The sequence below is a fragment of the Pezoporus occidentalis genome, unplaced genomic scaffold (genome assembly GCF_034315485.1).
Source record: "Pezoporus occidentalis ecotype Australia unplaced genomic scaffold, CSIRO_AGI_Poc_V1 ctg16, whole genome shotgun sequence".
NCBI classification, from domain to species: Eukaryota; Metazoa; Chordata; class Aves; order Psittaciformes; family Psittacidae; genus Pezoporus; species Pezoporus occidentalis.
In genome coordinates, this window is record NW_026913425.1 from 7,615,455 (window position 1) to 7,642,888 (window position 27,434).

General features: G+C 36.3%; 1 protein-coding gene and 1 long non-coding RNA gene across 5 annotated transcripts in view; one reads left to right on the forward strand and one right to left on the reverse strand.

Moving 5' to 3' along the window:
- Window positions 1-212: 212 nt before the first annotated feature.
- Window positions 213-4,724, forward strand: LOC134160465 (uncharacterized). The gene is made up of 2 exons (XR_009963554.1): window positions 213-1,598; window positions 2,236-4,724. It is a non-coding gene; the product is annotated as an uncharacterized LOC134160465 (long non-coding RNA).
- Window positions 4,725-4,735: 11 nt separating this feature from the next.
- LOC134160466 (histone-arginine methyltransferase CARM1-like) overlaps window positions 4,736-27,434 on the reverse strand; it is a 57,504-nt gene continuing 34,805 nt past the window's right edge. For 3 of the 4 annotated variants that reach the window (XM_062612497.1, XM_062612496.1, XM_062612494.1), the window contains 9 exons: window positions 26,850-26,960; window positions 19,373-19,550; window positions 17,007-17,097; window positions 13,660-13,741; window positions 11,674-11,759; window positions 10,176-10,265; window positions 8,513-8,650; window positions 6,592-6,681; window positions 4,736-4,961 (listed from right to left, as the gene is read on the reverse strand). In XM_062612497.1, coding sequence (XP_062468481.1) covers window positions 4,952-4,961; window positions 6,592-6,681; window positions 8,513-8,650; window positions 10,176-10,265; window positions 11,674-11,759; window positions 13,660-13,741; window positions 17,007-17,097; window positions 19,373-19,550; window positions 26,850-26,960 — 876 coding nt within the window. In that variant the 3' untranslated portion in view covers window positions 4,736-4,951. Of the gene's footprint in view, window positions 4,962-6,505; window positions 6,682-8,512; window positions 8,651-10,175; window positions 10,266-11,673; window positions 11,760-13,659; window positions 13,742-17,006; window positions 17,098-19,372; window positions 19,551-26,849; window positions 26,961-27,434 lie in introns of those variants that run through there. The other variant, XM_062612495.1, reaches the window with a different exon arrangement.

Sequence of the window (27,434 nt, forward strand, 5' to 3'; positions counted from 1 at the left end):
CGGGCCTGGCGCGAGTCAGCGACCCGCAGTACGGGAATCTCGCTTCGCGTTTGAGTGCGCTCAGCCCGGAGCTCTGGAACGGGCGGGCCTCTAAAAGGAAAGGCCTCGTTCTCGTTCCAGTTCCCGTTTCGTTCCCCCACATGTGCTCCCCATCCAGCTGGAGCAGCGGGCCTACCGCCATCTTCTCGAGCACAGTGTGCTGAGTTCGGAGAACTCCGGGTGGAGCTGTTACAGGAAACGATGCAAGTGTGATTTAGCCGCGTGGAACCTCTGCCAAGCGTTTTTCTCGTATTCGGGTGTTCAGTAAACCCGTTTCTTCCTAATGGAAAGGGGAGCCGTATTCATAAATGTAATTATTACTGTTGTGTGATTTACAGCGGCGGTGACAGGAAACCCGAGCGTGGTCAGTACTTCTCTAAGACTACCCGTCGTGTATTTCAGTAAGAATGTGATGTGGATAGAAATTACATGGTGGAATAGAGCTTTTTAGTAAGTGAGCTGGTGGCAGTACTGTTCTTTTATCTCTGGGGAACCACTTGGCAGAGACTTGAAAAATGGAACAGACACGGGCAGGATTATGGTTTTTAGTTTTTCCACTCTTTGAAATGTCCCCATCGTGGCTGACAAAATTGAGTGGTTTAAAGGGAGGCAGGGGAAGAGAGTCTATTTTGAAAATCGCCTTAAGGAGCATAAAAATACAAGGTTGCATGCGACCACAGCTCAAATGTTCTGCTTCAGTGTTTGGAACAAGCTCCATAAATGTTTGAGATAAAGTCTAGTCTCTACACTGATTACATTTTCCATTTTTTTGGTGGTTGCTTTCCAAGAATTAAGACCACAGTCAGTTAAGACATTAGAAAATACATTGCTGTGTTCAGCTTGCTTGCTGTAATACAAACACCTGCCAGAGAATAAACCAGTGAAATTCTTGAATGCCAGCCAGGCTTTTCAAGTCAAGCAGTTTAGAGGGCCAAGCACATCCCTTTCCTAAAAAAAAAATAAGTAAGGGTTCCTTAAAGATCTTCAGATACCTTAAAACAGGTTCCAGTTGTAGAAGATAGTTCATGACCTAATCAAGTCTCCAGGATATTCCCATGCGTGTACATAAATCATGTTTCTGCGCAGATGTTTTAATGTCTAATTTTGATGTTGGTTTTATCTCTTTTTGGATGCTGTTTTGATTCCATGGAGATAAAAATGATTAAATAAACCAAAAGATTAAAAATTCAGAAGAGTGAATTTGTAATCTGTAAACAAAGTATGTAAAGCTGAAATTGAGTATTACCAGTCTCTCTCTCTAGTGAAACCTTCATCTCAAAATCCAGATTTACATTCAGATTCTTTTAAAACTGTCTTACTTACGTTAAGGGGGTCTTTATCCCAGTAAGGGGTTTATGCCCTTCAGCCATAAGGAGGAAGATTTCACCCCTTCACATGTAAGTTTGACGAGTTTGTTATCACCCAGAACAGATGAGAGCCTTGGGCCTGATCTCTGCAGGTGCCCCACCAGACAGCACACTGTACCAGAGCCTGAATTCAACAATCCCGTTCAAGTACATAGCAGCTGATTCACCCACCAAGTTTAAAAAAAAATTGAAGTAAGTTTTTGAGCCAATTTTTAGTCCATTTGGGTCTCTAGAACTCACACAAAATAGATCTTAACTGAGAACTTTTATTCTATACTTTGGTGATAGTTTAAGCTTTGCAGATTGCAGTGACAATACACTAACTGCGGGAACAAGCATGAAAATAATATGTAAAGCCAGATAAAAATCAATAAGTGCGCACAGAGTACAGCTCTTATCCAATAGGTATCCCTGTGGGGGAAGAATACAGGTTCAGCCCATTGACCAGTCCCATCAGTTACGGTGGAGTCTTCCCTCATTTCTCCGCACCCTGTATTCTGCATGTTTATATGATTTAATTCAAATTAGCAACTCCCTATAACCCTCCCACCTTTTACCGACAGGTCACCTAGTTTGCATGAGGATCGCGTAAGCACCTAAATACACAGGAGTCTTTTGACCTGTAGGTGTGATTTTTAGTATTAAAATGAGATTATAATGACAAAAGTTCACCAAAAGGGCACTTAATCACGGTTTTCTCATGAGAAACATCTTTTGATGATTGTTTAGGTTTTGTCAGGTTTTAGCAAACTTAAGGGGTAGTCTTTCTGGTTAGAGGTTCATTGATCTTATTTTTCTCAGTCTTATTTTTTTCAACTCTTTTTTTTAGGTTCTGTTTTTCCACATTCCGTCTACAAGGCCAAAGCCTGTTGTGCTTTTTGAGTCTATGGAATGCAAGACAGTATGTCATTTTTGACAGGATTAATACAGCCTCTTCAATTATAAATGAGGAAATGATGTATTTCATAATGTGGTCAAATCTGTTCAAGAGTCTTATACTGTAAAAATACATTATCACTCTTTGCTCAGCATCCCCACAGTTCTTTAGTTTCCCTACATTCTCTAGCACTCGTTAATGTTGTCTATAAAAAACTAAACCACCAGCATTTGTTGCAATAAAGTATTTTCATTAACATGTGGTTTCAAAAATACTTCACATACACATTCTCACGTTTATATCCAGAAAGTTCTATATGGTGAAAAAAGTACACTGTAGTCCTTGAAACTAGACTCCTGTACACTTCAAAATCACCAACACTTCAAAGCAGGACAAAAGAACGTGTTAAGCAATAAGGAAATTGAGACAGTCACAGAACCTTACTTCAAACGGCAAATGTTACAGTACCCAATGTCAATCTTCAGTTTTAGCGTGCAATCTGGCATCAAGTGAAGTCCTGATGTAAAGAGAAATATAAATACCAGTACTGGATCATTCAAATCACTTCAAAGTAGCAATCACTTTGAAAAATTCTTTGTTCTTGTTAGTGAGTAGGGAATAGATCTTTTCTATACGTATTGAAGGTGCAGTTATTAGATACATACACCTTTTGCTCTGGAATTAAATAAAGATACAAAACCTGACCCTGCTGTCTGCTGCTTTTGTTTTTCCTCCCCTTTATTTACTCTTTTCCTTAAAAAAAAAACCTGAAGTTGCCACATGAAATGTGCAATGTAAGGTTTTTCCCTGTTTTCCCTAAAAAGTCTTTGTTGCATGGACACATTTTAGTCTCAAACCACTTTTAGAAGTGATTTGAGACTGAAATGTGAGATCCAGACAGACGTGTAGGTCAGCAGGAGACATTACAAATCTGTAAGCTGAATTCAGATTCAAATTCCATACACTCCTTTCATAATTGCTGCAGAAAATCCGCCAAACTCTAGAAAACCATGAACTACCGATGCCTGGTGTTTAGATTTGGACATTCCTGGATTTGTTTCTTTCTTCCATATAAGCATAAAACCATGAACAGACTAAATAGGATACATACTCAACCATCAGACATGGCATCAGAAATCTTGTTGCACTGATTGTGCCGGTTGGAATGATAAGTTCTGTTATAATTCTGAGACAGCAACCCACATTAAATACTATTTTTTAATATATATTTATATTTGTGTAACAAAACAGTATTTTATTATGCAAACTACATTTTTATACTAGAAGTCTCTCACCTGCTGTATTAAATGCTACTGGAAATAACAAGGCAACAATTTTCTGGCACTAACTTCAGTGGCTTCATGGCTGAGGCCATGAAGTTCAGGTTACTTTTACAAGTTTCACAGTTTTAGGGACTACTTTCCATAATCTCATAAACTACATTTAAATAGCTGCAAATGGCTGTTGGCTTGGAGCATTACCTCTGAAACTACAGCTGTTTCTTAATTACTCCCAGCTGATGTCCTTTGCTGGTCTTTTGACCTAATGCGGCATGTAAGTTTCTGGGAGAAGGGTCAGTTTTCCTGAGGCTTTTCATTCAAACGAAGCTTCCAACAGTGCGTGGAAGGCTGAAGGCTGGTTGTATCTTGCTAGAGGTATCACTGTAGGTATGTTTTTGGTAGTAAAATGATGTATAAATTTCTGATTCTACTCCAGCTCATTAATTCAACCTAAGGCATATACTTTGAATAATAGAAACATATTCTATAAAAGTCAGTATGTGCTTTTTATGGATAATATTGTCTGGAGGGAGATCACATTAAAATCTACTGTTACTCTACAGTCTTCATCATTTGTTAGGTACACAAGCCAAAACTACGTTTTCCTATAACTTCTCACAGAGCTACAGAAAAAGTGAAAGTCACACATATCCTATCATACAGTTCTATATCTCACTATGCTAGGAGTAATTCACAGATATGTCCTGTTACATTTCTATAGGCATAGAGAAATTTCAGAACAGTTACAAAGCACATGTAAGATGACTTTAGGCTTACCTCTCAAAATGAACCAAATTAATGAGTCCATTGAGGGGAAATTGAAGTACTTAACAGACTGCCCTGGTGAGCTAGAGGATTACACCAGACATTGAAATCTGGACTTAAGTGCTGAGTGTTTAAAGCACGGGCCCTACATACTGCTCAAAGATCTTTTGATGTGTTACATATACAAACACGAGGTAGGCTTTGTTCAATAATTAAGAATACTATTAAAAAAAAATTAGGCAAAGCAAACAGCAGTGAACCACTGTGATCTTACTGTTAAACAGAAATATAAGCAAACACAGAGATACAGTTCTTGTTCTATACCAAATGAACTTTCTGAAGCTGAGTCTGCTGCAATTCACTTCTACATGTGAACACAGGCTAAATTCCAATTTAGCCTTTTAAAAAAAAAAAAAAAAGCAAGGATGGAACCACATATCCCCTTCTCATGTGACTCACATACACAGTTACATATGGGTACAGCTACAAATTGGTTTTACAGAAGTACCAGTAGGCCTCCTAAGACCTGAACTGACTTCGGTCTCATTGGTTAATCAGCTTGGCGAGAATCTCACTTCTGTTTTCAGATGCTGTATCTTACATATATGAGATATGTATATATTCTAGGCAAACCTAAAAATAGATGAAAGAATAAAACAGTTAAAATATACAGTTCTTTGATAGCTTACAGCACTAGCTGAACTAAGCGAACTTAATAGATTCTAATATAGCTTTTATTTTACTCTGGAGAAAAACTATTGACAGCTTTTGATATTTAATAAGGACTTTAATGAAATTGAAAGTATTATAAATAGAACACTCAGCCAATGTATGTTAGATAAGTCTCATTGGAATAAAGTTAAGAAATCAGTGCTTTGTTCTGTTACTGGATTTATTCAATTTTCAAAATACAATAATCCTTCATATAACTTAGAGTACTTTTATATGTAATACACAATTTGACCATTTCCCCCACCTGCTTTCTTACAAATGAGTAATAGGATTCTGAAGGTGATTTCTACATTTATAGAAGTTAAAAACACTTAACAAAAGCTTCTTTTGCTTATAAATGAGTAGACTTTTATCATCTTTGAAAAATCATGCTCATGCGATGGGTGTTGAGAGTAAGTGTGGAGATTTTAGAAGAGTAAACTAACTGTTAACCGTCCTCACAAGAAGCATTTATATTTGAAACAAGTATTAGCCAAACCATGAACATAAGCAAGCTAGACTCTGTCCATGTCACACGTCAAATCTGAAGAAATTAATCTTTTCCAGTGCATGATTTTATTTATAGTTATTGCAAGTTTTCCATAAGCAGTTTCTATTAAAAGGCATTTTTATGAACTTAATCAAAAGGGCCCCACTCTAAAGGCAAAATGACTGATGCGCTGCAGATTTGATGTACAGATGAAAATTAACTAACTTTCATCAGAAACAATGGATTCTTTTTTATAGGATTACTGTGAAATTTTCATATAGGTCTGAGTCAAAAAAGTAGGAAATGGGAAACACGTAATGAATGAGGGAAGTATTTTCCATGAGTACCCTCTGGAAAAATTAATTCCACCAGCTGAGTTTAGCTATTTTTAGGCCCAAATTCAGCATAAGAAAAAAACACAGCCCATTTTTCTCAAAAATGTTTTGGATTTGTGGGGATTTCTTTTATTCTTCTTTTCTTTTGGAAGAATTGATGGCTCCTTCCTCCTTCTTGTTTTGGTCTGTAATTGACTACTTTTCTCCAAAATAAGGTGCTGTAGCAATGCCTAATGGCGGCATCCTGTTAGAAAGGATTGCAGCATGTAGATTTTTTTTACCTCCTCTCATGTTTAATACAGAAAGGACAGGTTCTTCATGTGAAATAGTAATGCCAATATTTACGTACTTAGCAGAATAAATCTTGGCATATTACTGGTTCCTCGAATTATAATGATGCGCATCACACAACAGGAAACAGCAAAATATTTTCAGTATACATTCATTCACGTAAGTGTATGTCTACTATTTTGACAAAGCACTGACTCATTACAGTTCTTAAATAAAGCTTTTTTTATTTTGCTGTTTTGCACCTAGCCTAAATAGAATTTTGGCTTACATAAGTAAGTACTGACAATACACAGCAAGGATGCCCTCATACCTGTAGAAACAACATAAACTGTAAGAGGTCAGAAACTTGTTCTTCCCCAGTAGGTGTGCTTTGCTTCCTGTCATACAAGATGTTACTGCTCTACAAGGGCATTCTTTAGTCAGAAGCATTTCTTACCTAAAAACTGGATTTTTTAAATCAAGAATGTTAGAAGATTTAATTCCTGTCTCGTCCACCATAGCCACAATGTGAATATCATAACTTTGTCTGCATAGAAAGAGAAGTATAAAAAAGAGGTAATGGAATTAAAACAACTGTAACATGTGAAAAATAGCAGTGTAGTTACTGTTTGAATAATAATCACCTAGTATAAGAAGCAAAGAAAATTTATTTACAGTGGAATCAGTGCAATTGTATGATTATTTAACCATCTCAAAAGAAGTAAAATTTGCAAGATGCTTAAATGATTTTAAAAGTTTGCATCTGGGCAACATAATTTTTCACTGATAGTATTCAATTTTCTCCTTTTCTGACAGAAACACTATAAATTTCCACATTAGCTAGTACAAACAGAGTTTTTCACGATAAAAAATATCTAACTGGCCAAATGGCATGAGGTTCACTATTCATAATCCTGGATTTCACCAGGAAGGATATTTTCACCCAACTTTTTGCAAGAAACTGAGTTTACACAGAAAAGTAAAGAGAACCAACTAAGCACCTGAGAGCATACCAGTACACTGAAGGTGACCAAAGCTGGTCCTCCAGCATGGAACACCAACTGTGGAGTTACACAGAGTTGTTATGTAGATCCTGAAAGCAGATTAGTTTTGTGGCAAGACCTGTTAGTTCAGTGCTAACACATGGTTAAAGTACTTATTCTCAGTCTAGGAAGGTCACTAGGTTGTTGTTCCGAGCCATTCTCCACTTACATAATAAGTATTATGTATCATGTGTTGACATAGGTATATCATAATGTGCATTATGTATTGACATACTTAAGCAGTAGCTATGGGATCACTTAGTAGCATACAGTGTTTTTTTATATATTAAAATATGAATACATTTTATGCGTGAAAAAGACATATCAAGATCTGTATTATTTAGAGGAGTTTCCGAGGAGAAGGTCTGGAAGTCTGACAAGTGCCAAAATCAAGCATCCTTTGCTGGTGTGATAAAGAGCCCTGAAAGTATTACTGACAGCTTTGGTGTCACTGGAATCATCTGACTGGTGAGCATGTTTCCCCACCCCCCCAAAAAAATCCCCTTCCTACACAGAGGAGGCTTTGTTTTCTGTTAAAACTACACATACCCATAAGCAAACCAGGCTGCAACTTCTGTGACCCAATCATTTAAGAATTAATTTTTAAACAAAAATTAGGAGTGGAGTTACCAAACTTTTGACTAACAGGAGGTTCATCAGAGATGTCTGAGGAGAAAATACACCCTTCCAAAAGCAGCCATCTTCATTAGCCTCAGTGAAAGGACAACATATGGAAAGCACTATTCTTAAACATGACAGCTCATCCATAAGGATAAAAATGGGTTGTTTTTTTTTTTAAGTATTAAAAATGTAATGGATTTGGGATCAGCCCCACTTCTCCCTGTCTCCTTGTCTTGCTGAGAGACAAGGAACCCTGGGGCTTCAGGCAAACCACCAGGCTAGTTAGCAAGACATGACCAGACCAAGGCCATGGTAAATGTCTGGCCACTACCAGGTCAAGGTACAGAAGACATCTGGACGTGACCTGGGAAAACTGTTGTGTGTGAAAGATAGCAGAGTAGAAAGCTGACCAAATCTGCAAGTGTGATTGTGAGGGAAGGCAGGACATGACACATGGTTAAGGAGAAGGTATGTGAGAAAGTACCTCACAGGTAACTCTTGTGGAAAATTGAGACCTTTTGGTGAGCAGAGTCTCACAGGGTAAAGAGCACCTAGGTGATACCTATCACCTATTAGTGATACCATGTAAATTGGTTATGGTACCAGAAATAGCAAATGTGAGTACAAGCACACACAAAATTAACTGGTATATTTTGGTACCTCTAAGAAGAACAGCCACACTACAAAATCTGCTTGTGAAGCTTGTACACTTACCGCTTATTGGCAACAAGTAAGACTTTCCCTGAGAGAGATTCCCCCTCTTTAACAAAGAGGGGTGTCTGAAGAAGGCAACGTACTTGATACCAGTGAGTGAGAGGTTCTGTTGGTGCAGTGGACAACCAAACAGTTACCCTGAAACAAACAAGAAAAACTGTCTAGATTTTCTCTCCTGTCTTCTCCTTTTGGAAACAACTTTAAGTTGTAAGACCTTTATATATGTGAGGCCTCAACTGCTTATAATAAACTTGAAACAGCCTTCAAGTAAAGTGGCAAAGTGACCCTACCCTATGTTGGGAAATCAATATGTTATGCCTCATTTTCTTCCTTTATCTATACTGTGCCTGTCACCACCAGATTTGCATGCCTAAGCCAGTTATGGAGATTCAAAAAAAAGGTACTTCATACTCCTGTTTTCTTTTCTTTCCGCACTACCAATATAGAGAATATTAATTTCTCTCCCCTCTTACTACAACAGACAATTTCAACAAATTACAGGAAATTAAGATTTGTCCTGAATGTAGCAATGTGATTCTTCACAGTGGAAGTTTCATCCTTAAACAACACTCTCCAAGAAGGTCCTATACCTAGTATTCACTTGCAAAATATATTTCAATAATATATTGAATGAGGGCATAGGTGCAGAGAAAGGGATAACACGGGTAATGCCATGAGATCAATCCACTGAGATTTCAAGAACTAAGACAAAGAACTTCCACAGCTGTAGGAACACTAAAGAGCTGCTGATTAAGCAGTTGCCTATTCCAAAATGGAAGCCTTCTCCGTGGAGGATTTCAGTCAGTTCCTACAAGTCTGCAATTTTGTCTACTGTTATAACTGATGTGGAGCTTTTGGTTCCTTTTTTTAAGATTAAAAATTTTACTAACAGCTGTTAAAGTTAACAGAAATGCAGATATATCCATTTTCTTTTAATGGATATATGATTCTGAATTCTTGACAATCCTCATTTCAAAGATTAATAAAAGGCATTTATCAACACAAATAAATAGAAGTGCATTTTACAATATACTGAAAAAAATCACCTCATCTAAAACTAGACCAATTTAATTGTGAAATCAACAAATCTTATCTAAGAGCTAAATACAGATAGCTGAGATCTATGTATTGAATGCCTGAAGAAGTTTTATCTAATTATCACCCATTCACTACACCAGATGAATGTCCCCATTTTGAAATAAATGCCTGGTGCTGCAGTGCAAAAATCACCCATCCAAGCCTGGTGAAATTTTCTCTGCTTCTATTTTGTTGCTTGGAACATACAACCTGCTCTCCTTTTTGCCCGCAGACAAGACCAGCCCAATTGAGAAAATCCATCTTATGTTCAAATGTTGCTGCTATACTTGAAATGTAAAACAAAAAAGTATATAATATTGGAAAGAATCAGTACTGTGTGGAATAGTATATTTAACCCTCAAAAATTCCTGGATGTGGTCTACCACAGATTATGTGTACCCTAATCAACATGGGAAGCATATCTTGTCATACTGTTAGCACTAGGTTATTACATTTCTCAATATGAAGGAATTACAAACAAGAGTATAACTAGATGAAGGTCTAATTCTGGAACATTTTGTATGAAAGACATGATATCCCCCCCCCCGTAGTTAGTATTTCATAGGAAGAAGGGAAAAGTACTTACAATGATCCTACAAATGCCACATCAAACCAGAATGCCAGGCCGTGGATTAATCCAGAGTGCGTCATTTGGAAAACAAAAGGGATTTCCACTCTGCAGGAGAAAAAACAATATGGTGCCAAAGTAATTTCCAAAAAGTACTGGAAATTCTACCAGAAACTTACCTTGTACTAATTTATGTATTTCTATTCTCATTCATCAGTTTATGTCTCAATTTTCTGTGAATTTAAAAGGATGTGTTCTTTTTCTCTGTATCAATAGAATTAACCGACACTGAATTAATTAACACTGACTCAGGTGTTAATTTTTTGTGTGCCTTATTCAATAGTAGAATCAAATATGCTACTACACAAGTGTTAATGCATCATTTATGGCAGCAGTTCAGTCTGCTACAAATATAGCTGTTCAGTCCTTCCAGTGGAAAATTTCCCATTCCCAGTGAAGGACTTAGATTTAGTTTAAATACTAATTTGAAAGGAAAATGTTCCATTAGAAATTTGACAGACCTGGCTACTACTGGAACAAGAAGGAAAAATTAAGCTGCTTGAGCAAGAGCTGGCATATTTTCCCTTCCAAAAGAACTATTACTGGCTATGTAGTTGAACCCAAATCTCATCCAATCCTGTTGAAATATATAATAAAATTAACGTTCAGGTAACAACATGTTAATTCTGAGACCTGCTGAAGGAAGTCAGCACTAGGCAGATGAAACTGGAAAGCAATTCTTCAGTTGTTTCCATCATATTAGAGCAATTCTTCTCTCGCTAGACTGTGTCGTTTATACAATTAATTCTAAGTCATGTTGGAAACAAGGGTTCAGAATTTCAAAGATTGCCTGTGATATTTCCCCCTTATGACAGTGTCTTGCAAGGACTTGAAGTACTCCCTCAAATTTTCCCATATGGGATGTTTTATTTCACAGATGTACTGAGAGGGAGGCTTCTCTGCTGTCATTCTGGGACACAAGGAGTTCAGGCTTCTTTACACATAGGATTTGCCGACTAAGGATTTGAAGGAGCTCTGGAGGGAAGTGAAGAGGTAGAGTTGATTCCTGTTAGATTGGAAAATGTTGGCCTTTTTTTTAAAAAAAAAAAAATACACAAGAGTTCAGCAAGGCAGTTTATGATGACACCATCTGACAAGCTCTTTTAGGATGCCTACACAGAAAGACAAAAATTGCCTTATAACTATGTTTAAATGTGCCCCAACGTAACATGCTGAGATGTAAACACTCTTCTCCAGAGCCCATTTTATCCCTTTCAGAAGGAAAATTTTGTGAACCAAGTCCTGGTGTTTTACAGGCTCACCAACAGGCTTCTCTGCTAATCCTAGACAAAATCATGCAAATGAATGAGCTGGTCCAACACAAGTGGTGTACTTATCATTCTGGCATGCCACCTTCACTCCACCATGTCCACTGTCAGAGCCTCCTCTGAGTACCAATGACCAACAGCCAGTTACAAACACAAAGATTGACAGTGAATTTCTGGCATCTGCTGACCTGTGTAAATCTTCCTCAGCAGCTTCCAGGAAGTTAACAGTGTACTTCACTGTCTGGGCCATCAGAATTCTGGTGTCAAAAGTATCCTATGTGGGTTAAAAAAAAACAACAAAGTTGCAAATGTTACCATTCTGTCTTGTCAACATATAAACTTGTCTTCTGTTTAAAAAAAAAAGAAGGGGGGGGGGGGGGGGGGTGGGGGGTTGGGTAGGGGGAGGTAGGGATTTGTGGGGGGAGAAAATAAAAATCAACCTTCACCACAATGAATTCATTTGAAATGTTTCCATTTTTTAGCATTCCCCTAGAACACTGTTAGATTTTGCAACATTGTCAGGATTTAATGTATCTGATAGCTCACATACTTACCAAAGACTCTTTTATTCAACCTAGAAACAATAAAATTCTTTCAGAAATTGATCACTTGTTAAAAAATAGGTGGGTTTATTATACTATTTTTTTAAGTTACAAACATTTTAATATGCTTTCTGCACAGCACAGTTGAGTAAACTGAACTAAGAACTTAGCTGAACTAAGCATGGAAATACTTGAAAATTAAATTATTAAGAGTAGGAAGCAAATTTGCTTAATACAGATTGTCCTCTAGAATAAGGTTAGGAGTCACTCAGCAAACGAAAACTTTTCCCTTGATTTTTCTTTCTTTGATTACATGTACTAATCCTAATCTATCACTCTTCACAAGCTCTTTCCTAAGTAAAGCATACTTAACAGAAAGGCTTCTATCACATCTCCCCCAGTGAACCCATCTAAGAACTAAAACCTACCTACAGAGTAAGCCAGGAGATATGTGATTTTTTAAAAAATGTGGCTTTTATTGGGCACTGCATTTCTGGTATTCAGGGTAGGAAGAATATCAGCTGAGAAATAAAAGCCAAATATGTACTTCATACAGGGTGCAATTATGTGCCACAGGCCTACATATTACTTCATTCTTGTCTTAGTTTGACTGACAGTCAGAGAGCCAGCACTGAGAATGACCATGCTATAGTCAAAGATACAGCTTGAATTTGTGAAGACAAGTCAGTTTTCTCTTATCCATTTTGAGTAGCAGAAGCAGTCAAATGCAAAAGGTCACATCAGTAGTCTAACAGTCTTTCCAGATTTCTGGACAGGTTTTAGGGTATTCATGTGGTAGCAGCTACACTTCTATCACTACTTAAACTAGTTAGCCTAATCCTAGCCTAGATATGCTAGCTAGGTATGTTGTAGTTCAATTTCTGAGAGTGAACGTTTTCATTGCACCCTACACTGAAGCATTAGACTGGGGCAGGGGTGGGTTTTAAAGGTTTTTCCCAAGAGAGGTGAGAAGGGTTTGTTCCTCATTCTTTCTACTTAGCTACCACCTAGACTTTTACTAAAAAGAAGGGCAGGTGCCAGATCCATAGAGATTTAATCTAGCACCATTAAATATGTAGAGATTTGCATTTTTAATACGTAAACATTAAGCAGTTAATATTTACATATTTAATTCAATACTTAATATTAAACATTAAATATTTGCATATTAAATATGTAAATACCCAATAAAGTATGGATATTTACATATCTAAAAAAAGGGTTGTTTCATAATACTGAAACCTGTTTGCTTGGCTGCATTCTCTTTTCCTTTAATTTGTGGATCAGAGATGGGAAGGGAAAAATCAAGGTCAAGTCACTTGCTTAAGAGACTGGGAAGACTGAGGAAAGTTAGTTGCATGTTAGGAAGAGAACTGTTCACATGCTGTAGCTTTCCAATATGTGCAAAACTCTAGATATTTGTTACTACAGCAAAACCAGGAATATTACATACAGTATTTAACCTTTCACAGCACCTCTGTTCACACTTGCATGCTCCTGGCTCTCAACTCAACTCAGAGCCACAGAGCTCTGTCAAACAAGGAGGCTATTGTATCTGTAGGATTTAGTGGAGGGGACAAGATAGGGAGAAGCCAAACCACAAAAAAATAACCCCCGGACATACAAACCTACCACAATAGGTTGTCGGAAATATTCATCCACAGCTGCAGTGCGCAGACTAGACAGATTGACCCCATAAAAGCATTCTTGGTACCTAGAAACAGTAACACATGCAATGTTTAGGGAAAAATGTTTTCTCTGGGTTCCAACCAGAGCCAGCAGAGTAACTGCAAATGGCAGGTGAAGTTTGGTGAATCCTCTTTTCCTTTTTCCTGTCTGCCAAGAGGCCAAATCGCAGCCCTCCTTAGCTTACCTTCCATACAGACATCCTATACAGCACTGAGGTGACATGATCGCAATCAAATGGATATACGGAGACGTTTCACAGTATGCTTCTGAAAGAATCCACACAGCAAGCAGAGAATAGGGATCAGGGCTAAGGCATTTAAGCTACTTCTGTAATCTTGAGCTATTGCAGAACCTTGTATAAATCAAAATAATGATAAGGACACCCACATTACAGGTCTGTTCCTTTTTATTGAGGAAAATAAATCCTATACTAACAGAGTGGGGAAAAAAATAGTATTTTTATCTTATTAATTTATGAAAATGTGAATTTAATGTATATTCAGACTATTTCCAGTATGAAATTTGAAATGAAAATATACATGCTTTCAATAATCTTCCTCCAGTGTATAACCCTCTTATCAACTAATTGAAAAGCCTAATAGGTATCTTTATTTCCAGACAACATAAACAAAAGGAGATGGAAAGAGGAAACATAAGGAAACTCAATTCATTGTGATGGAAATGTCATATAGATACAAAACCACAGTCAAGAATTCTATGTCTTCAGAAGCATTTAAAAAGGAAAACTTTAAACGCTTGTCCTCATTGTTAGAGTATCATACAACTCCTAAACTATCATAATTTTAGAAAAAGTGGATGAGTTAGTCTAAACCAATCTGGCAATATCTCTTTAATGCTGGTAAATTCTGCATTACTAGTTCTGTGCTAATTGCATAAAGGGAAGATGCCCAAATGACTGTATGCCTTAAAGGTATCTTTAAGGAAAGAACTCAAATAAGCACAACAGAGGAGATCAGATCACACCAATATTTGCAAGTGATCTTTTACCCTTTTCCATATGTTCGCTGTACTGTATAATTGAGTTGTTTATTTATCACTGAAGAGAAACACAAGCAAAATGCACACTATTTTTAACAACTTGCTACATGTATTTATGCTTTGTATCTTTCTATCTTTGAAGAGTTCCACCAAAAAAGAGAGCAGTCTGCTTTTCTATGGTAGACTATACGTTACCACACTTCTGGGAATGATAACTGTTAAATACAGATTAATAAGCAGCTCTGAAGCTCAACAGTAAGCCAATCTATAGGCATCAAGAGAAAAAAAAACATACTTACACAGTCTCACAACTACTATTACTGTATAGATACAAGGCAATAATTCGAAGTGTATGGGAAACAAGTAGCCTTTCGGTTATATAGTAACCAGGCTACACTAACTGCTGCATCTAATGTTAGAACACACAGAATGATTTTTTGAATTTTGAAGGTTGTTAAAGGCATGGTGCCTTTACCAGGTAAAAGTTCAAATTGGAAATCTAGTTAGTTCTTTCAGTCCTTTGCTCAAGTACCATCATCCAACCGGATTCAAAACCATATCTAATCTCTAAGACACATGATACGGATTTAGATATATAGGTAAGGATTTATTTCACACAAAACACATCCTCTGTTCCAAGTAACAAAGCTGGATAATGAATAAAAGGTATTTCTTGAGGCCTGGAATTTGAAGCTGAGGACATCACAGGCTGTCACCAATTAGTTCCTGACAGTTTACTGCAAACCCCAAGAAAACCCTGAGGAAGTGGTTTGTCTGAAACAGGACTTTCATAGCTCTGGATCTGTTAGGGTATTCAGACCATTTAGTATTAAGAATGTGAATGCCCTATAGTGATGCAAATGCAGAACTACTTGCACTCTCACTCAGAACATTGTGATCCCATATTTGGTTGAAGACATTAGAAGCACTAATTTGTTGGACTTTAAAGCACTTAGTAACCTCAAGGATATTTAATTTTGTACTATCAATGACCTGGCCATGCATCCATACAAAACTATGACTACATGGACTGATTGGAGGACTGATACTATAGCCCTCTGCCCAGGAGACATGTCATGTATCTAAGCAAAAATAACAGGATCTTGGGGAAGACCAGAATGACAGTTGAGATACAAAAACTTATCAGAATTTAATTCTACCTTTTTTTTTTTATTTTCTTAACACGCAGAAGTATTGTTGCTTTCTTTTTTTTTTTTTTTTTATGATTGCAAACATACAATGCAAACATTTCATAGCTGGCTCAACCACACAATGAGACAAACAACCACAAACTGGCTGTGTAAATTAACATTGCCAGCAAAGGATTCAGCATGTAAATTACTCAAATTTCTCTCACTCCTTTAATCACTATAGCAATAGTAAGATTTTGTCATAGCTCTACTTCAGAGACAGCCGGAAGAAATCTTCTAAGTATAAGCAGTTATATCATAACCTGCTGACCAGGACACTTGGGCATGGAAGAAAACTGTCTTTAATCTAAGAAAGCAACAAATAGGTTGTTGAACACCAGTTAATGTTCATATTAATACCACATCACAAGCTGAAAGAACAGTTTAAAGACTGCAGTTACAATCTTCCAGAAGATTTAAAATAGTTAACCCAGGAGTTCCACAGTACCTTTTATACAAAACCTTTAAATAATGATCTATAAATTAACTGATATGTATCACATGAAGAACTGAAGAAATTTACAAATAAATGCGTCGTTTGCTGAAATGGAATCATCTCAATTTCTCCTCATTAGAATATCGCTGCAACTGTTTTCCTCCTATATATAGCACAGCAACAGCTTAACAGTGGATAGTAGCAGTAGGATGCTCCAAAGCAAAAGGAGTAAAACTTCTAGTTAAAGCTGCATGAAAAAATTTGGTGGACAGAATATAACTACCAAATTGGAATTTGTTCAGGACTTGGGAATTGATACTTATTCTCTGAGAGGATTGCCACGGAATTTTTCCTGTGCTTATGCACCTGGGACTTCAGGCAATGATCACCACCTGTAGCATAATACACTTCGGTATAGCAAAGGAAACACTAGCATCTGATTCACATTCATCTTTCAAAATGAGACCAAGTCAGCTGTAGCCCTCCTCGAGATCCTTCAGGCTTGCACAATAAACAGTATGACTTTAGGCCAGAGCAACAGTGAACACAGAAAACATAAAAGCATTCTCTTTCAATGATGACAGTTTATGCTTAATCAAATAACTGATTTATTTTTTAACCTCTACTGAATCTTTGATACAAATGAAAAAACAAATACTCATTACCAAAAATTGGCTCTGGAGAAATGTTCCATGTACAGCTGCTCATCAGAAAAAGGAGCCAGATGAATGTCACTGAATGTTGGGAACATCATTCCTAGTACACAGAAGACAACATGAAGTAGTAAGCCAAGAAGTGTTTGGACAATGCTTTTAAATAAATGGTTTAATGTTAAGGTTGCTCTGTGTGAAGTAAGGAGTTGGAGTTGCTGATCCTTGGGAGCCCATTCCAACTCAGGATATTCCATAATTGTGTACTCCCACAAACATCCTACAAGGATGTCTTCACTAGCAGGAAACCACTAGTTCAGAAGCAGCAATTTTTGTACAGTTCAGATACCTTAACATTTAGTTTTACTAATATATGGGTTACTGAAATGTGAGTATGCTAAATCAGTTGGTAAAAACCCTAATCTAGAACAATGTATAGAAGAAACCACAATACTTGATAAAGTCCTAGCAATTTTATGGTCTTATTTCAAATATTTGAATTATTTAGCTTCCTTCAAAAGTGAAATGCTAGTTATTAAATACTTTCTCAACACTCTCCAGTGGAGTTTTAGCACCTTCTTTGCTTATAGCTAGCCTAGTAAGTATAACATCTGTGTGAAAGGTTTGCATCAAAGGTCAGACTTGAATTAAACTGCAGGATATGGTTTTGGTCAAATTTGGAAGAACTGCCATTTAGGGAATGAAGTAGTTATATGCACTTTACTCTTAAGACTTTTATCTGAGAAACTCACAGCCCTTCAGAGTAAACACTGAAAATTTTACAGACACAAAAATGTATATTACACCCTTTTTCTTTTCTTTTTTTTTTTTTTCCTCAAAGATGCTGAAGCTGAGAAACCAAATTTTATTTTCATACAGTGGCAAATTGATAACAGAGCAGGGAATGAAATCCTACTACACTCTAATGGATTGGGAAACCATTAGAGGAATTGCCTTCCATTATTTTCTGTAGGCAGTGCATAAGACTGCCTAGCAGCTTAAATGACAGCTTTTGTATTCTATTGTGCATGCGACAATGGAAGCAGGAAATAAAGCCTGGTCAATCTGAACTACAGTTCAGCATACTGCTTCACCCTTTTAAAATCTGTTATAGAGTACAATGCATAGCTGAAGGGGAGGATAGGTAAAGAAGCAGAAGGAAAAGGAAGAAGTATTCCATTTGTAAGTACATCATGTAGGAAGAGTCCACAAAAATTTAAATAAAGAACAGCACCCACTCACAAAATAGACATGTTTTTTTTTTTAACTGATTGTGGGGAGAATATTAACAGGTTCACAGAGAATTTACGACAGAAAGTTTCCAAACCTAACAGGTATTAAATATTAGAAACTGACTCAAAATGTCATAATTTCAGCTCACTTACTTAGACAATCATAAAATTTAATAATTACCACATAAGGTGATTCATCCCTATAAGTAAGCAATCAGAAAGCTAGACGCATATCTTTAAAAGCAGTCACTCATTTAAAACTAAAAATGAGCTGCTTCCTGATAAGTTTTCAGAAGCTCTTCTCTGAAACTGAGCTCTAAATGGGAGACTTAAGATCAGTGGCTGACTTGAAAAATACAGCCCAAATGTGGTTTGTGAGCAAATTCATTAGCTCCCTGCATTTAGGTACAGATTCAGCCCATGCTTCAAAAATTCCATTTTGCAGTAATTTTGCTTGAGAAAGGTTTCTTAAATAAGTCATTTAAAGAGATACTTCATTTTTAGCAGTTCATGTAGATTTACCATTCAGCAATTGGATGCTCAGATTTGCCTCCCAAAGAAGATTCACATGAGGCCCTGGAATTTACAGATTACCTTCAAAACTCTTCCAAATACTGGAGGAATGAAATACAGAGCACTGAACACTGTGAATCTCTCACGTCGTTCAAAAGGTAACATCCAAATATTAGAATAGGGCATCTGGGAGAAGCCCAATGAAAGGATGTCAAAGTAACTTGAACTTTCCCCAAAACACCAAAATTCTGTTCGACCGTTCCACTCTCAGCTTGATTCCACTGTCTGGCAGTTGAGGCTAGTGTCGTTTTATCTATTGTGATATGTCGTAACAGAAATGCTATCATAGTGTATATAACAGCAGGTTAAGATTAAAGCACAAGCAGAACTCAGTACTGCAATAGCAGCATGCTCCAAAGCTTTTTCCACTGTGAAACAGCAAGAAGTCACAGCATAGTACAATAGCAATGGTGCCTTCATCATTCTATTAATTCCCCTGGCCCTTGTAGATATTGGTGTTAAAGCTAGACTGAGGGTATAAAACCAGACAATCCTGGACTTCCGATTCAAGTATTCTTTTTACTTTTTTTTTCAGAAGCTTTCTCTATGCAGTGGATAACTTGGTGACACACTCACCACGCGTCTTCAACCATTTTTTGGAATGGAGGTAAGTTTCCAACATCCGTTCATTGAACAACATATAACCCATCGGTTCGGAAACTACCACATCAACATTCTCAGGCAGAGAGATCTCCTCAATTTTTCCAGACAGAACTATGATCTTGTCAGAAAGGTTGTTGCTTCTCACCAACAGCTGGAGAGAAAACAAAAGCACACAGCAAGTTTTGACTCTCTTGATCATCAGAATTTATATCAGAGGTCTTTTAACTAGCATTAAACCCCTTATAGCATAAACCAACTACCTCAGTGTGTTAATCAGAATAAAATAGAAATATTTTTCCTTGCTACACCAAAATTTCTAAGACTGGAGCTCACTGGAGCAAACTCAAAGAAATACATTGTGTGGAATCAGCAAGTGACAGTACAAGTACTGTTGTCCTGCAAGAGATCACAGTAATCAGTATGTACAAGAAAAAAACTGCCTACCAGGAAAAGGTGGGTATTTTAATTCAATACAAAAGATTACAAAGAAAGGGTCTTCACAAGTCTCTAAATTCTAGAAATACTGTTCTTGAATAAGTTACGTAGCTATGAAAGGATGAAGAAACTCAAGAGCTGAAAAGTTTGCAGTATTTTCTAAGCATAAATGGAGCATAACACTATATTCACATGAACGCATTTGAATGTGCCAGTACTTAAAGCTGAGATACTGGAGATTTATTCACTTGCATGGGCATAGTGAAACTTGGGGAAAAATGTTTAATGAATAGCAGAAATGGACCTTAAATTTTACGTTTGATAGAGCAAGATATGTCTAAGAAAAAGAACAACTTTTTCAAAGCCTCTACATATGTACACATAGATGAGTATCCTATTTAGCTGCACTGTACTCAGACATATGGGGAAGTATCTACACCTCTTGCTTTTTATAACAGCAGAATCTGGGTTCTTCTGGCACAAACTAATAAAGAAGCAATTATTTCACACTAACCTGAGGTGTCTGCTGGGAGATTCTATAAAGTGAAGAATCCTTTGCAACAGCACAGTAGGAGATTTGTATTGCTGTCCAGTAAGTAATAAAAAACTCCTTCACAGTTGTACTTGCATTGATATAATTGTATCATTGATGTAAGTGTATATAATTACTTCAGCAAAACTTTTCCAAAACAGACTAAGCCTTAGGTGACAGCAATGATACTTATGACTCATTCTAACCAGAGAAAGACTAATGTTATTAGCTAATCCACTGATATGTGAATATGCTAAATAAATTAATAAAAAATCAACTCAGAACAACATATAGAAGAGACCAGTATGCTTCATCAAGTCCTAAGAATTTTATGGTTCTATATTAAATATCTGAATTACTTAGCTTCCTTCAAATGAAGTTAAATGCTAGCTATTAAGTATCTTCTCCACACTCACTAGTGGAATTTTAACACTTTTGCTTATAGTTAACATAGGAGGTATAACATCAGTGTGAATAATTTGCATCGAAGCTTGAATGACTGATACAGTTAATGATTTCCAGCTATAACTTGCTAATATAAACTATATGTTAATATGGTAATAAAACTACTAACCAAAACAAAGATCATTGTACACTAGTATGCTATCAATTAGGTAAATAACATCGCTGCTTCTTTCACTGACAAGTGCTTGTATCCATTTCTAATAACAGGTTGACAGATTTTATTTTAAAGTTCTTTAGACCAGAGGCTATGTGAGTAGACACATGATGAAGTTTCATTTTGGAAATTAAATGAGTGTTTTGCTCACAAGTGAACTCCAAATATAAAAATAACTGACTGAAACAACACCTCTGCAGCAGCATGGTCGTACAAAGGAGAGAAGCGTAAGTCATTTCAGACCCTCACAGACTATGGCAGATACCTCACAGTTTGCTAGAGGGCAGCAGATCATTACAATATCTCATGCACTGGAGATGATTATATTATGAAAATTTTTACTGGAAATAATAGCATGGGGACAGATGGAAATTGCTATTCTGTATTGTTATTATTATTATTACGTAACTTTAAAAAATTATCAATGTTTATTTGTTTTTCTACCTTCAGATACTGCAAAAATAAAACCTCAAAAAAACCCTGTTAGTACTAATCCTCTCCTTTAGAGTGTAGCTGTGACTTGGGAAAGTAAAAGTTCCGTGTGCTTTTGTCACTCAGAATCTTAACTGAGGTAGAAACTGCATTTTCAAAAGGAATTTAATAATGCCAGGTTTTAGCCAGAACCTCAGTGAACAGAAACCTGTGCTGATTCGCACAAAATTTGTGTCCTAGCAATACAACTCTGATAGTGATCTGAAAAATCAAGGCAATTCTGCATCTGCCAAAATCTCAGACTGTGTACCAAGATTGTGAGGAAGCCAATGAATGCCAGTTGAAGCAAGTATTTTACATGCATTAGGACGCTGATTTATTTCAGTGAGAAGATCGCTTGTCTTGTGGCAGCTATTATTTTTTTTTGTTATTATTACAGCTGAGTTAGCTAACTGCGTATCTAGCTGGTTTGGTGGCAATGAAAAGCTAGTTTTGAAAATTTCAGATTTTCATGTTTTTTAAATTAATTTTTAAACTCAGAGATCATTTTTCTGATATTGAAATTTACCATGCATTAATGAATTCTGATTAGTGGCTCATTATCACATGAGGAAAAGCAATAATCAATTTATTGATATTAAATATTGGAGAGCTAGTCTTCCACAATTTCTACACCTCTCTTTCATACACGAGGAAGATTCTAGATTCTACAGAAGAACAGAAATACTAATAACACAAGTGTGTTATACCAAGTGCACATAAAATACTGTTAAATTCTACTTCCAGGCTATATTAGTGCAAACCTGAAATTTAAAAATAATCAAATAAATACATAAATAAATCACTTCAAGAAGGCTATAAGCTAACAGCTATAAACTAACTTTTGTCCCAGCAACCTCCATCTTGTTTGAACTGACCTTATTCTTGACAGAATTACTGAGTTAATTTACCCTCTGCAGCACCTTCACAAACTGAGTGTTTCAAACACAGCGTATTATTTATACTGTCACTAATATGACTTTGCTGCTCAGGCAGGTATTTTGTCCATGCCATTTAAAAGGTATGCCTTAAACAAACTATTTCTTCATCTTTTATACTGAAACCAACCCATATCTTCATCTGACAGCTTGCAGGTTTTACTAACTTAATATTAGCAATTTTTGTGCCTTTTTAAAAAAAAATTCTTGCAAATGAAGAACAAACAGCAAAGGGTGATGGCAGTACAGCTTTTAGACTCAGTGCCTTTGGAAATCAATCGCAAATCTGTGGCAAAAGGAGAGGAGGTATATCTGAGTGGGTGTGTTGGCAACGTTTTCACCTCCACACAGTATTTCATGAATTCCTGCAATCACCTGGTTATGGTCAGCATAATGTATTTGAACAAAAGCAGTAGTTTCAATATTTCACAGCTTTAGTGAAAGTTAAAAAGAAAAAAAAAAAAATACAGAAAAACGAAATCCACCCAGTAGCTTATAATTTTTTCAGTGTCTGGAAGGAGTGTGTTATTTTCAGCAGCCATATTCTCTCATTATTCTTCCAGATTTCAGAAGACTCTGAAAGTAGGCTCATTATAAAATATTTCTTCCTTATATCTTGTACGAATCTACCCTAATTTTTAGCGTGCATAATCACCATACCATATAAACCCCACCACACAGCATCTGACATACGAGATGAGACAGACAACTTACCACGTAATTAAATATGGTTAAAGTCTTTAAATCTAAGTAATAGAAAACAATAACAGATGAAGATTTGTTTACTGCACAGAAGATAGCAAGGTGCCCACAAGTATCACCTAAACACATTGCAAATAACTGCAAACATTATGGTGCTTGAGACAGAATCTTTGCAAGACTGCCCCAAGTGCACATCAAACGCTTTTCTAAATTCCTGTATCTTGCAGGCAAACTGCGTTCACTCATACATGAGCACCCCCACAGGAGCTGTAACACACTCCATTCAAGATTGTCTTTAATTAAATTAATTTTCTTGTTTGGCTATTGCAAAAGATTAAATAGCAGTCTTAGATCTAACAAATCTCTATTTATGTCCCATATCACAACAGAAAGTGAAGGATTTCACCAGAAGTAATTATTTTTACTTTTAATGATCCCATCACTAGCTGACCTCCACAATACAGTCAGATTTTCCTCATGCACAGTAGCTCTTTCTTTCTGCTTATCCAAGTGTTCCACGTAGACACTTTTTTTCCAGTTTGTTAACGTTAATGTTTCCCCTTTGGTCCTAGATAGATTGCTTAGAATCAAGTTTCCTGTTTAGACAAAATAGCTACCAGCACCAGCCACTTTCAGCCTTCTTTCTTCTGCTCTTCACATTTTCTGGCCAGAGGATTTACTGCAGTAGTGAAATTGGCAGACTGAGATTGCTTTCATCTCACATGTCATGCACCTACTACTGGAGAGCACTTGGTCCCTATTACAAACTGGTTTATTAGGCAAGATGTGTTTCAAATTTCTTCCTCTACCACGTACTGCATGTGGCATGAGCCAGCTACCAACAGCTGTATCTCCAAAACAAGGAGTCACAGAACAGAAGAAAAACTGGTGCAGAGTCATGATAAAGGTACACAGGGTTTCTTTCTCCTCTGCTGAAGTTTTTGAGAAAGATAAAAAGGCAGCAGGTAAGCTTTGGGTATATGAATACCAGACAGAAAAGCCACGCAAACACTAAAGAGAACACAGTGATGCAGACATGAGATATTCTCCAGTGAATACCTGAAATAAATGATTGCAAAGCAACAGCCAGGATGTTTCCTAACACAGCAGCTGTTATGAATTTTCCTTCCAACACACTTTTCAGATAGTCTACCATTGCACATATTTATGCAGTGCACAGTTTTCAACACTGTCAAATAGATACCTGATTTCAGGTAACTGCATTGTAGTGCTAAATTTTTAATCTTGTTCTTTCAAAATAAACTTCCAACTATAAAGAGGAATTTACCATAAACCCAACAAATCTATCAGTAGAATTATTACAGCATTAATATATGTAATTTCCCTTCAGTCAGTAGTTCATTGCATTGTTTTCAAGTGTTTTGTATAAAAATAGAAAAGAAAAAAAAAGAACAATATTTGTTAATCTTACATTCAATATTACTACACGTATCTGAAACAGATGGAATATAATAAATCCATGCAGAAATGAGAGAATAAATGGATGGAAAGTAATGGTTTTCTCATAATCCAGGTACTTGATAAACCAGACCAGTGAAATCCTGCTGTGGAATAAGATGACAAATAGTATACCTAAGGCTAACCATCTTTATACTGAATAAAATGAAATTCTTAAAACATGTTATGTGTTACTAGATCAGCTGATCTGCAATACAATTCATGAGTGAGCAAGTTTTCACAGAAATTATGACTGTATCAGTCTATTTCTTATGAAAACTGAGACCTATTTGGGGAAGTGGAAGGAAAGAAAATGACCAAAAATTTGTGAACTATCAAACTGAGACTGACATTTTAGCCAGTATTCCCCAGTATCTATAGCTGCTTAAGGTTCTTTACTTCTCTTTATCAATCATTTTTTAAAGCTGTTTAGCATTTCATCCACCTCAGGAGAAAAAACAATCCAATTTCTAAACCCAGTGGATTAATGCTATTTCTCTATCAGTAAGTTGCCAGATATATTACTCACATTTACATTGCCCAAGAAAATACTCAGTATTTGATACACTAGAGGTGCAGCATGTGCCATTTCATAACTAGTGATTTTGCTTACTTCTGACTGGATTTCCAAAGTCACAGTTTCAAACCTGTGATCAAAACATTAAAAAACCATACACATTATACTCACTACCAGATATTATATGGCTACTAGGAAAAGTAAGTTCCTTTTGCTCTTTTTTTTACGCTTTCATAAATAAAACTTCTGTCTATCACAAAACAAAGATATTGTACCGTATCATACCTGTTTACAAATTCCTGTGTGAAGTAAGAACTACCCTCCACCTTTCCCTCCAAGATACTTTTCATATATTAACATTTAATGCTTTTGATACATCTGACACATTGACAAACAATCAAGAAAGAATCCCTTTAATTACAAAGAATCTTTCTAAGTATACAAATTATAGCAAGAAAATAGAAATGTTCTTTCAGTACATATATGCTAGTACATCCTTGCCAATTCCAAAAGTAACAGACATGTATCAAGTAAACATTTGTCAACAGCAACACAAATAAGGTGGAAGTAGGAAATGATTGTATGAAACACTTTTCCTCCATACAAAAATTAATGAAAATATACATGGAGAGATTATGGAGTGCTGTATTCAAGCTAGAATGAAAGAATTTATATATTAATAACTAGTTCTACCTGGAGAGAAGTAAAAATGTCTAATATCCACATTTTTTTAAGACCAAACCAGCTTATCTCAATTTCCAACAGCAACCCATTTCCTTCACAATGATACAGTTGACAATTGGTGTTTGCCAGGCATCAGCAAGACCAAGGCTGGATTGCTGCACCACAACATAAAGGAGAAACTTTCAGTAAATTACTGCATATTCATTGTGTGTATTTAGAGGAAATATGGACTCCTAATATAGCCCATGAACACTTATATTCTAGATCAGTAAAGCAAAAGGAAAAATTAACATCGAGATGCTGCAATTTTTTTCTAGGTGTGGGATGAAAAATCCTCCACTTCACTACTTTGCACACTTTTCACATTAAAACTATTTTAAAAACTCAGCTAGAAGTGATCAGTGTTGACAAAATGAATAACAATAATGCTCACACTTCATCTAAATAAGCACAGGCTGTGTGAAAAAACTTGGAGAATTTTGCTGTTGCTAATATTTAGGATTAACAGTTTTTAGGAAGTGAACTTATCCTAAGGCATTTAGTTACCAATACCACTCTGAGTGCTTAAATTTATTTTAATCATATTAGAATGCTTAGTAAACACAATGCCTGAAAAATAACATTTAAAAATAACTGCATTGTTTGGACACATCCTTCTTAAACACTAAGAACACAGTTCTGTAAGAAGGTTGAAAGACCTGATTGATCAAACTTAGCAGGAAACTAACTCAATTGATCACACAGATGTCCAAACCAAAAGTCTTAGGGAAAAAAACACCTAAATGTTTTTGCACATAACCCCTGGAAACAACTAATGTTTTTCCTTGTTTTCCCTTCTGAAAGTAAAAATTTTAATCACAGTTATGACCATTCACTGTTTTTCACAGAAACAACAATCATATGGTTTATTTATTTGACATATTAGAGCATTTAGAACACCTTCAAAAATTACCTTTCAAAAAGCATTACCCTTTAGAGACCTGACTTAGAAAAATCACACTGAAGCCTTCAGCCTTTTTGAGGCACAGTTCTAGACCTCTTCACATTTTCACACTACACCATTCTAACACTTGGCTCACATGAAAAACACTTACCTCTGCATGTTTTGCTACTGTACTGGCTTCAACTGCATAGACTTTTCTAGCTCCAGCCTGCACTGCAAAAAATGAAAGGATTCCTGATCCACAGCCAACATCTAGGACCACCTTGAAAACAAAAGGTAGACCAAAAGAAATATAATCAAAAAGTCACTTCCTCATACTTCTTCTAAGTAACCAGATTTTCATAGCTGTACCTTGTATTTAATACGCCTGGCATTATGCAAAAATATTACTAATTTCACTTGAAAAGTGAAAAGGCTTGAATGAACAGTTTTAATGCCCCATATCATTATTTTAGCATATTTTAGAGACCATGGATTGTTTTCATGTGTTGTGGTTATGTCATGGTTATGGTTTGGAGGAAATAGATTTTTGTAAGAAAGTTTCTTCAGGAGAAAAATTTGAAACAAAAATGTAGTCTGAATACACTGGGGAGGGAGGGAAGACATGACAATAAGGTTAGCTTTTAGAAAAATCTCACAGAACATCTCAGCATTCTGGTTCCTCCTATGGGTTTGTGCTTGACTGAAAACTGGGAGCAACAGTTTTCCTGTCCTGTGGCTGAAATTCTCATGAAAT